Source organism: Simochromis diagramma, unplaced genomic scaffold (assembly GCF_900408965.1).
Source record: "Simochromis diagramma unplaced genomic scaffold, fSimDia1.1 OVJJ01000685.1, whole genome shotgun sequence".
Classification (NCBI taxonomy): Eukaryota; Metazoa; Chordata; class Actinopteri; order Cichliformes; family Cichlidae; genus Simochromis; species Simochromis diagramma.
In genome coordinates, this window is record NW_024387477.1 from 3,915,368 (window position 1) to 3,927,764 (window position 12,397).

Sequence of the window (12,397 nt, forward strand, 5' to 3'; positions counted from 1 at the left end):
AAATTATATTTGTACTGTGAAAGGCAACCTGTAGTTGCATAGCATCTTCTAACCTAAAAGTCTTCCAGGAAGCACTTATACAGCTCTTAATTTACATTTTCCAGGCTCCAGGTCTTGGTTTATTTTTTGCAAGTATCGTAAAACTGTAGCCTCATAGAAAGCCCAGTCAAGTAAGAGTGCAGAATTTGGACTGGCGGTTTGAGTGTTTTGGTGGTTCTTGGCTATCCGGAAACTTTGTGTTAGCGTTTCCTTTAAAATGATCCATCTGTACAGTTGAAGTCTCACAGCAAATATTTCCTAACTAGGTCTGAAGTTCTCACTTTTCAGGTCAAAGGATAAATATGCAGCACTGTGCAGAGGTCTTGAAAATGCCAAAGAAGTTCTAGACAAAAAACTTGTATCCTGCCATTGCGTGCAGTGCATCCTGGACAAAAGTCAAACTGGTAGGCCTAAAAAACTATCTACAGCAGACGAGAAGTCATGTCCTTAAGAAATAGGAAAACCTCCAGCAAAGACCTGACAGAAGACCTGAGAAATGTATCTGGTCCTTCAGCTGATCCACCAACTGCTCACTGAAGCCTCATCAGAAACGGTCTATGTGGTAGGGTGACTGTCAAGGAAGGATGTAAAACAGCGAGAAACTGATAGCAAATTACACAAGAACTGGACTGAAAATATCTGGCAACAGGTCAGATGGAGTGATGAATCCAAACTGGAAATTTCTGTTCAAGTAATTTTCAACATGTATGTACACGGTGGAGGTTCTGTCGTGGTTTAGGCTGCATTTCAAGCCATTGGTGGTGTCTTATCTATCTATCTTCTTCTTCTTCTTTGATCCCTAGCTGGCGTTAGGCCTGGATCGGCTCCTAAGCCAATACGCCAATGGTGGGTGCCAATGGATGTCGAATTTCCTTCACAACTCGTTTCCATGCATGACGATCATTGGCGATTGTCCTGGCCTTGTCGAGATTTATTCTGCAATCTCTGACGTCATCTTCGACCTGTTTTAGCCATGTTTTCTTTGGTGCTATTTGTTGGATTCTCCACTGGGTGGGTCGTTTACAGCAGAAGAGTTGGTGTGGTAGTTGGCTCACGTCCATTCGACACACATGGCCAAACCATCGCGATCTGCGTTTTTGAATTTGCTCCTCGATTGGTGGTTGGTTGTCGCACATCCGTCGGATGTCCTCATTTCGAAGGCGGTCTCGAAGTGATACTCGCAATATCTGCCGAAGGCAACGCATCTGGAAAACTTTGAGTTTGTTGAGGTCCACTTTGAGCACCGTCCACGTTTCGGATCCATAGAGTAGAATCGGCAGGATCAGTGTCCGGAAAAGGCGGATTTTGCTCGGGATGGAAATATTGGTTCGCTTCCGGTGTCTTGTCTATAAGGTGTCTGATTGGCAACAGCTTCATTTTTCAACGTGGCAATGATCCCAAACACACTTCCAGTACAGTAACAGCATACCTGTGTAGAAAATCACACAATGGACCTCTATCAGTCATGGATTGGCCTCTACAGAGCCTGGACCTCAATGTTATTAGAGCATTGTGGGATCATCTTTACAGAGAACAAAGCAAAGGGCAGTCAACGTGCAAAGAAGAGCTTTGAATGTCCTTCAGCAAGCCTGGAGAACTATTCCTGAAGACTACTTGTAGAAATTAGAATAAAGCTTGGCTAAGAGAGTTCATGCTGTATTAAACAATCAAGTTTGTCAGTATTATGCAAACTCTGTTTTTCCCTTATATTACCGTGTAAACCGCTCATGAACCGGTGCACCTATTTCCCATTTATCTAGCAAAATATAAAAACACGAGCGGCAGCTCAAGACTTTTGCACAGTACTGTACATATGATGTATTTCCCTGTGTACTCTTATACTAAATCCACCCTGCCTACTTGTGTTTGCTTGCGCTTCAGGGGATGTATATAAAATCAACATATGATGGACTCCATGTTATCACCGGAACCACAGAGAATGTGAGTTTTTGCTTCACTCATTTGAAAGGTTGATGCTCCACCAACCCCAATTTAACACCGATTTTGTTGCCTCAGTATTCGCCTAAATTTGTTTCCATTGTCTGTTTTTGTCCTCCATTTTTTGCCTCTGCAGTCTCCAGCAGATCAGTGTAAGAAGATCCATCCAGGGGATGAGGTGATCCAAGTCAACCACCAGACAGTGGTGAGCTAAAGACCTGCCAAACACAACACTGAAGGCATAAAAAATTACAGAAAAGGTCCTTTCCATTTGTTTCCACCGTGACTGCAGTCTTTTGTTCCCATTGTGTGCTATGTTAAGGAGGTGCCAAGGTACATAATGTCTGCCGGCACCACCACTGCTGCCACCATGGTGCTTCCTGTCCTGTGCCTGTGTTGCTATATAGGCTAATTAGGCTAGAGGCAGGAGCAGATTATAGGGCAATTGTTAGAAGACCTTTATTCAGACCAGTGTGATTATCTGCTCACTCTTTCTGGAATTTCTTCCTATTGTCAGAAAAAAAAACCCTGAAGGAGGCATCCTGTTTGAAATGAGAGCCCATGTTCCACTTTCATGTGTGAAAAGCTGTATTCTGCCTATAACTCATCACATCAGAGAAAAGCAGAGAAATGGGCAGCCATTTTAAATGGAACGATGGCTTGTGAGGGCATGTGATTGAACGTGCCTATCTATTGCCTGTGCTGTCAGCTCGGGCACAAACAATTTGTTCCAGTGTTTATATGAGTTTTCTGAAGGGGGGAGTGTTGTGTCTGTGTGCAGACGTCTTTTGTCTGCTTTTTTCCCCATATGAATTTCCTTGTGCATCTTGATAGGTGTTGCTCATGCGAAAGCATGCATGCAGGGGCTTGGGAGCGGTTCTGATTGACATGTGAGGGAGGTAGGTGTTATCTCTGTCTCTCTCTCCTCGGGGTGACGGTGCAGATCGCACCCTGCCAGGCTCTCAGCTCCAACCCTTCATTACTCCCTCAGCTAGACCCTCACCACTCTGATACCTCACTCTGGGGTAGGAGATAAGCAGTGGGGGAAACAGAGGTGTGTGTGTGTGTATGGTAGGGGGGGCTGAAGCATTTGGGGGAGGCTGAGATGCTGAGGCAGAGCTGGGAGAGTTGGTGGGAGGGAGGAGGAAGTAAAGAGGGACTTGGGGAGAAGAGTAAGGGGATAAAAGAAAAAGAGAAGGGGGGGAGAGACAGCAGAGGGAAGTCTCCAGTCAACACAGCTCTTCGTTCAATCCCAAATTGAGCTGCTAAAGAGTAAAGACGGATACACACCACCAGTAAACTGTAACTGTCAACAGCAATTGATAAGTTCATCTTATCAGCCTTCAAAGTTAAAATTACATTAGTGTGAATATGGATCGTACAAATTCCGTTACATTATGGAATCATCATGTAGGCCTATTAAGCAACAACGCTGCCTTCGTGTCTGTGAATGAGGGTTTTTGAAGACTCACTTCAAAACAGGGAGTTGTTTTTTTTTAGCTCAGCTCGTTTTCTGAGGAAAAATGTGGAATTTGCTCAAATAAAAAACTGATTGTTTGAAGAGGCAGCATAATTATGTGGAGGTAATAGCATCTGGGAAAATAATGAAGACCCCTGGGATTTGAAAAAAGCTCTCCAGCAGCAGTTTATGCTCTGTTATTTTGGTAGGTCTCTCCCTGCTTCCCTTTGCTATCTGTGTATTTGGATAAGAGAGGAGACCTAAACTGGGCTGGTTACCAGTAGCTGTGTGAGCCCTTGTAGTTTACAATGCAGCTGTGGAGCTTAAAGTCATGGAAGAAACAAAAGTTTAGCTTGATAAAAGTCGAGTTCAGCTCACTCGCAGTTTAGCTGCATAAAAATCAAGGAAAGGAAATCGAACCACAGTCTTATCAACTCAGCTTCAAAACTACAGACACGACAGGATTAGCTTAGCATAGCTAAGTCAGGTGGGGGCAGCGTTTGCTTCAACAAACAAGATATTGCACTAATTGTTAAACTTCAGAAGCACTGATATAAAGGGGTTTTTTTGTTTGTTTTTTTCTACATTTTGTCAGATTTGAGCTACTTGTTTCCACCATTTCCCAAGTGATTACACTAAGCTTGGCTAATTGTTGTGTGGTTATCACTTCATGCTAAACAGTTTGCTAGCAATCAGCTCAGCAGCCAAGCACGACAAGAATGTCCCAACATGTTGAAGTTTTCCTACTATAAAAGAGGCCAAAATGCTTAAATGGTAAATGTTCTGTGAGTGTACACAGCTCTTTAAAGCTTTGTCTAAAATGAGTCGACTTTTATTTCAAATCAGGAGCTGATTAATGTATCGTAAACAAGATTTAAAATCTGACCAGAGATTCAAAGCTAGCTTTCGATGCTTGAAGGTGTTTAGATGACAGGAACTATTTGTTTCCACACTTCTGTTTGATAAATGTCCTTACCCCTCGCACAAGGATTTGAGCTTGAGCTCAACAGTTCACATTGGTAAATTACAGCACAGATGAATGGCACCAGTTTTAGTGTGTCCAGGAATAACCCCTTTTTGGTTTAAGTGGCAGGAGAGAACAGACAGCAGTAACTCACTTTGACCCAGGCTCTTCCTGCATTTGAACACTGACTGAACTCAGAGCTCTGAACTGGAGAGGGGGAAAGTGGACGCTACAGGCTGACACAGGCCATCATTATGTCAGGAATAAGGTCAGAGCAGCTCTGTCTCTGTGTGTGGCTGAGTGTGCATGCGAGTGTATGTGGCCTCTGCGGACATTTACAGTGGCTGAGACCAGTGTAGCCAATCAATGGCCTGACGACTACTTCGAGCTCTGGAGACAGGCCGGCCAGAATTGCTGCAGTCAGCACTCCTTTCTCTCTCTCTTTTCTGCATTCCTTAGGCCTAACTATACTGACTAAGCAACCCTCTATTTAAATATGACACTTCTTTTAGACCAGTGGGGCCACTGTGGTCAGTTTTTTGCTTTACTTAAGGCTACAAAGTTTAGCATTCAAACACTCTGTGTTGCAGCTTGTATGTTTGCAACTATTAAATCAGAACATTTTTCCCTTTTAGGTTAGACGTGCTTGTATTAGACTACATCGAATTTTAGCTTTGAGTTAAATAGCAAACTCTAAACTAATTTAGTAACTAGTTTCAGAAATTGCAAATTAGAGGTTTATTATAGATGGTATTACATGCACACCTGTGGGTTCTTTCCGGGTAATCTGACTTACTCCCACAGTAAAAATGCATATTGGTTTAATTGGGGATTCTAAATTGGCCATAGGTGTGAATGTGACTGTAAAATGTTTTCTGTCTCAATCAGAGATGGGCAGTAACGCGTAACGCGTTACTGTAATCCGATTACTTTTTTCAAGTAACGAGTAAAGTAAGGGATTACAATTGCAAAAACGGTAATTAGATTACCGTTACTTTCCCGTAGGAACACTGCGTTACTGCGTTACTAAAACTGCGATTTTTTTTTTGCGAGAATGTCATGACAGTGACGTAAGCAAGTGCGACGTTCATGACAACAGCTGTGTGCAGATCAACAGTGGATAATATATCGAGTGCGGGAGAGAGTATCAGCGTTTAAAGCGTGGAAGTACTGACCTTATTTTGAGTTTGATTCCATAAAAAGTGACAAAAACATTAGCGTCCGTTGTGCGTGGGAAGAAAACGTCTTTTTACAGCGAAAAACTTCCAAGCAAGCACCGAGTGCACTACAACGTAATGGGAAATTCACAGAGAAACTCACGGATTCTTCCACTGACCGCTGCGGCACACCTGCACCAGGGTAAACCTCCGCCTACCCTACTCCTGCTTTACAGGTGAAAATAGAGCAAAAGGACCGCTAGTCTTTGATTTTATTTATTTTCTGCTGTGTTTTACTTGCATCTATTTGAAAGAGTGAGTGTAAACACAAAAAATATTTTATTTTATGTGCTGGAATGTGCAGAAAATAGGTTTAAATATTAAACAAATTTCTTCCAGTCAGAGAATGTTGCATATAATTAAATTTTTGCTTGATGCATAAAGTTAAAAGATTAAAACTAATAAAACAAGTTTTAAAAAGGGACTTTTCCATTTGATTACATTTTGTATGATGGATTATGTAGAAAAAGTAGAATTGGGCTGAAAGATCTATCGCTTTATCACCTCTTCAGGTTGTAAATCGTGTTTTTAAAAAGTAACTAAGTAACTAAGTAATTAATTACTTTTGAAAATAAGTAATCAGTAAAGTAACGGGATTACTTTTTTGGGGAAGTAATCAATAATTAGTTACTGATTACTTTTTTCAAGTAACTTGACCAACACTGGTCTCAATTTGTTAGCCCTGCCACAAACTGGCAACCCTGCCTTTTGCCTTATGACAGCTGGCATAGGCTCCAGCAACCCTGTGACACTGAGTGCAGAAGAAAACGGACTGAAAGTCGACTTGGCTGGAAATCATGCTTGGAAAGTTTTCGGATAAGGGCAGGCACTAGTGAAAAATAAACTTAGCTGTCCATCACTATGTGTCAACTAACCAATTTTGACCAATCACATTAACAAATCTTACAAGACAGACATACCAGAGAGTGAAAGCAGGTGATATTTTGAAAGCTAGCAGGTACTATTTAGGTAGGTATGAAGTTAGCATGTTAGATAATTCTATCTTTGTAGGGAATATTTGTGTATAACATGAATGGAACTGGCTGGCAGTGATGATATCTATCTATTGGAGATTTAAAACAGAAGTTCCTCATAGGATGCTGGTTTGTCTAAGCTGTATACTAGAGCTGCTCCAGTGGCTTTTCTAATAATTTCTTTCATACTATTATTACTCTCTGTCTGGAAAAAAATAAGGTATAATATGTCCTAGAAACATACACTCATTTGGACAAGCAGTATCAAAAGCATGTGTGTGGTGGTTTGCAGCAGCAGTCAGTCATATATCTGCTGCTGTGCATGGTGGTTTTCCACAGCAGATTCAGATGAGCCTGATTCATTGTGTAGCAGTTTGCAGCAGTAGTTTCGGGAGCCTGGTATGTGTGCTTCTCAGGTGGGCTGGCAACTGAAGAACCTGGTGAATGCTCTAAGAGAGGACCCATGTGGAGTCATCCTCACGCTGAAGAAAAGGCCCCAGAACACCCTGAGCTCCACACCAGCTCTGCTCAGGAACGTCCGCTGGAAACCACTGGGCCTGCAGGTAAACACCAGCACAACTCACAGACGCATTTATGTCTCGCATGCTGACCGGACAAACGGTCAGACTCAGTTTGAAGAATTACTGTGACTAAAATGTGAACGGAGATGTCAGAAACTTGTATTACTTGTATTACTCCCCTTCTGTTTATTCTCATGCATCCTTATCAGCACACTCGACAGCTACAGTGTAAATTCACATGTAGTAACCTGTGTAGTACTTCCATCTTTGACTCACTCTCACTCTTGCTTTTACTGCCCACACTCTGCATTCTGCTCCTGGCATTTTAAACGAATATTGTTTTAAAAGAAACTTATTCCCTGATTGACCTTGTATCAGTCCTTCCGTTGAGCATTTAAAAAATCTTTTTTACCATTTGCCACACTGCTGGCACCGTTCAAAGTCATTCACAAATGCGTAGGCAGCTAATGCTCAACCTGAAGAGAATTTAGGCATACAGAAGGCTTGCTTTTTTTTATTAAATAGCAATAATGCTAAAAAATCATAGCAGTGGAGAGTAAACTACCTAATTAAATCTGCACTTTATTTCGATCTTGTGTGAAGGATGTAAATAGCGCAACGTGGCCTAAAGTTTTATGCTGGAGAGAAAGAGTTTAGGCAGCAAAAGGTCATCCGAGGGGTTCTCATTCCACTCCCCTCCTGCTCACATTCAGATTTATTGAGACTTTAGTCCCGATTCATTCAACCTTTGCCCCAGAGATCGTCTCGTTGTCAAAGACGAGTAAATTTTTAATGTACTGTAGATCTTAAAGGTGGAACGCCTGTTTGAAGTCTCGCAGCTCGTAGTGGGTGTACACATTTCACTTAAGGGCAAATACTTTGTTAATCTGTCACTCGCCGCCCAGAAATATCACTGAGCAATTTAGGCACACAGAAAGAACGAGCTGTGCCGAGACGGACAGAGGGGTGAGGCGAGGGCTAGTCTGATGCTGCCTGAGTGCTCTCTGAAGCGCCAAATGTTTTGTCAAGATCCTGTGTTGCACGGCTGCTATTTTTATCTCAGCATCAGGCTAATTCATTTACATGCTACATGTATGCTTTGATCTCTGTTCAGCTGCTCTTTAGCTTTTTGAGGGTTTTTTTGTTTGTTTTTATTTTTTCATATGCTCCTTTTTTATTCTGTGCTTTCTGTGAGCATATAACTGCATTATTAGGTGGCATGCATGCAAGTGTATATTTATGCAGAACTTGCAGCTTCTGGGTAGCGATGTGCAATAGCGCTCAACTTCATCACCACAAGGTGAAAGATCATAACAAGGTAAAAGACTCTTCTCGTTTCCAGGTTGCTGCTTTGTTATCACAGCCCCCGAGTTGTCATCAGGAGCCTATTGTTATATTTATGCAATAGCAGGGGATTGTGGGAATTCTACTCTGATGGACTGCTTAGACATAAACGCGCCATGAGGGGCTCAGATCAGAGCACAGAGATATCTGCTGGAGAAGAGAAGAAAGGAGTGTTTTAGTTTTGTTCTCTCTCAGAAAGACCGGATCTCTTAATTATTCATAAGCAACTACAGGCAGCTCCACTGGCTCTGAAACAAGAGCTGCTACTCAGCAAATACTGTAGATAATTCACTGAATCCAAAATATCTTGCTAAACAGCCTGTTTGTGTGTGAGCATGTGTGTGTGTGTGTGCGGTGGAGAGAGGTGGGTGTGCGCACATTGCTGAGCTTGGCCGCATGCACGCTTGTCCATCTGGGTGTCGGAGCAAGTGTGTTACTGTACGTGTTTGTGCATGCATGCGGAGAGATGATTCCCCGTCATCGGACCCGTTGCTCCTTTGAGAGGCGAGGGAACTGGGTCACTTCACTCTGTAAGCGCTGGTTTTTGGATGCATTACTGTACATGCACGCTTCCAAATCAAACACACATAGAGAAGACATGCGCACTCGCACCTCTGAGCTCAATTTTGGAGGATGAATTGTAAGGGCTGCGAAGTTTAGCTGAAATGTGGCAAATGTACAGCTGGATTATAGCTGAATCCACAAAGGAAACAATTTATCTCGGCATGTTATCATGTGATTCCAAGCTCCCGAAATCCTTCCATGGCAACGTCTTTTATTCTACTAAATAATGACATATATCTCTCCTTTGCTCTCTCTCTGGTTCTTTCTATGTGTGTGCCGGTTTGTGAGCAGCAGGAAGGAGTAAAAGCAATTTGATGATTCACTGTCATTACATGTGAAAGGGTTTTAAAAGAGAACACGAGGATTACCGTGATGATGCATACCGCATGCATGCATTCTTGCATGAATGTCTTCTGGGCTGCTGCAACATGTATGTGTTACTGAGAGCATCCACGTCACAGGTCACACATGCGCCACACGTTGTCTGTGACCCTGCTTTCACAAACCTGTTACATGCTCAGACATATAAATCATTACTCTTGATAAAAACCTGCTATTTTGAGCAACATGTATTGGCAGTGAAGCTCTTAATTGATTGGCTAGCTGAGTGCGAGGGAGGTTATTGATTTCTATTATTTTTTTAATAATCACAGGTCGTTCTTTTGGTCTGTTATTGTGCTGTGTGGTGTTTTCAGCTCCTAGTTTCATACTCAGTGCAGTCATATGAGTGGTATCAATCTCTTCATCTAACTAGAGGCATTAAAGCAAATAATTATATTTCCCCAAATGTCACACTGTTAATTTGACACATCGGTATATGCCATTTCTATTTTTTCCACATGGGCTTGCTTTAAATATAGTCACTGGCCACTTCATTATGTACACTTTGCTAATACTGGGGGGGAAATTGGGCCATACTGACATGATAGCTTAAAACATTTGCAGCAGATTCTTGCACATCCTGTCCGCCGCATCCCCCCAAAAAACGGATCCATTTGAGCTTTTTGACACGGTGGGTTATCCAGCCATCAGGAGATGGGTACACTGTTGTCACAAAGGGATAGACATGGTCAGCAAGAATCCTCAAATAGGGCTGTGACATTTAAACAATGCTCAGTTGATAGTTAGGGGCCAGGAGAATATCTCTCATATTATTAAACCATGAGCTGCCTGAACCATTGATGCAAGGCAGGATGGATCCATGTTTTCTCATTGTTTCACACCAAATTCTGTCCCTGCCACTCCGAGTGTTGCAGCAGAAATCAAGACTCATGAGACCCGGCTGCATTTTTCCAAACTTCTATTTTCCAGGTTTGGGTAGCCTGTGCAATTTGTAGTCTCAATAGCTTGTTCTTAGCTGAAAGAGTGGCATCTGCTTCAATGTTCAACGTGTTGTGCGTTCAGAGATGCTCTGCTGTATACCTTGGTTGTATACAAGAGATTATTTGAGTAGCATAAACAGCCATGCCAGGTTCAAAGTCACTTAAATCACTTTTCTTTCCCATTTTGATGCTTGATTTGAACTTCAGCGGGGCACCTTGACCATGCCTAATTCCTAAATGCATTGAGTTGCTGCCATGTGATTGGCTGATAGATAGATTTTTGCATTAACAACCAGCTGAACAGGTTTATATAATGAAGTGGACATGAGTGTCCCTCTGGGTCACAGTATGGCTTATTTATCATTATTTATCAGTCACTGTAGCTTATAACTTCTGTGCTTATGATTGAATGTTTATTATTTCAGCACATTTTTGGGGGGCTAGATTTGTCTGTAAATGTTATAGCTGAGTTTAAGTTTAGATTAGTACTGTATTTTTCGGACCATAAGGCGCACCGGATTTTAAGGCGCGTTAAGCAAAACAAAACAGTCAGATAAGTCAAACTTTACTCAACTCATTTTTCTTGCTTCCTCCACTTCCCTATCATTGATTCATTAATGTTCAATTCTCTTGCAGCTGCTCTATTCCCATGTTGTTGCTCAGTTGTTCTCGTGACTGAAGTTTGGTCTGTTTACAGCATCTTGCCATGCGATTGCATTTGTCCCTAACCATCGGGAACCCTCATGTTAACTTTTATCGGGTGTGAGAGAATTGCTGCACATTTCACGTATGTCAACATACTGATTGTTATCAAGAACACAAATTACTTGTGTGATATTTACACATCATGTGGAAAATGTGAAGGTGTGATGACAGTTTAGTTCTAGTCAAAACATGTTTATTGTGCTGATCGAACAGAAATGTTGGTGCAGATCTAAACTGTCCTCTCTCCGTGAGCCTGGTTCTGCTGGAGGTTTCTTCCTGTTAAAAGGGAGTTTTTTCCTTCCCACGTTTGCCAAGTGTTTGCTCATAGAGGGTCATATGATTGTTAGGGTTTTCTCTCTGGGGCGATCGTGGCTCAAGAGTTAGGAGTTTGCCTTGTAATCGGAAGGTTGCCGGTTCAAGCCCCGGCTTGGATAGTTTCGGTCGTTGTGTCCTTGGGCAAGACACTTCACCCGTTGCCTACTGGTGGTGATCAGAGGGCCCGGTGGCGCCAGTGTCTGGCAGCCTAGCCTCTGTCAGTGCGCCCCAGGGTGGCTGTGGCTACAATGTAGCTTGCCATCACCAATGTGCGCTTTGGGGTCCTTAGGGACTAGTAAAGCACTATACAAATACAGGCCATTTTTTATTGTAGGATCTTTACCCCACAATATGAAGTATCTATATAAATAAAACTGAATTGAGTTGAATATGGCGTTACATAGCTTTATTCAATGGCATTATGTTGTTATTTTGATACACCAAAGGTGACTTTCCTGATATTTCAGCCGGGTCAAATACTGCCATTTCATTAAATTGTGTAATATCAGAAATTACACACAAGGTGTCTTTTTGTGCCAGTGTGGGCGTCACCTGTTTTGGGCCAGTTCCACAGTCTCACTGTAAAGGACTGCTTGGTGTCGCATTTTACTATATTAGCACTTTTTTAAAAAACTTGTCTACAACCAAGGAACAGGCAGGAAACGACACTCTGACATATCAGGCAGAGCAGCAGTGTTTGACATCCTGGATGAACGATAACTGGCATGGCTTCCTGTGAAACATGGACGCTTTTTATACTCTAATACACCAAATTGTCTGCAGTGGATAAGGCCTATTGTGACTTGAAAATTACAGGCTCACTGAACTTAACTCAGTAAAAGAATCCAAGGAATGGTAAAACATTCAATTTAATAACTCCCCTTTTTTGAAACATTCTTAAGCGTTTAAGGCCTTTACTTTGTCAAGTGTGTGTGTGTGTGTGTGTGTGTGTGTGTGTGTGTGTGTGTGTGTGTGTGTGTGTGTGTGTGTGTGTGCGTGCTGAGGAAAATTGGTCTGGGAAAGGTTTTAGTGGTA

At 42.2% G+C, this 12,397-nt stretch overlaps 1 protein-coding gene across 3 annotated transcripts in view; it reads left to right on the plus strand.

Moving 5' to 3' along the window:
* The window catches only part of si:ch211-26b3.4 (connector enhancer of kinase suppressor of ras 2), a 64,364-nt gene that overhangs the window by 28,829 nt on the left and 23,138 nt on the right, over positions 1-12,397 (plus strand). For all 3 annotated transcript variants that reach the window (XM_040015591.1, XM_040015592.1, XM_040015593.1), the window contains exons 7-9: positions 1,921-1,980; positions 2,114-2,182; positions 7,008-7,154. In XM_040015591.1, the coding sequence (XP_039871525.1) occupies positions 1,921-1,980; positions 2,114-2,182; positions 7,008-7,154 (276 nt within the window). The remainder of the gene's footprint in view (positions 1-1,920; positions 1,981-2,113; positions 2,183-7,007; positions 7,155-12,397) is intronic.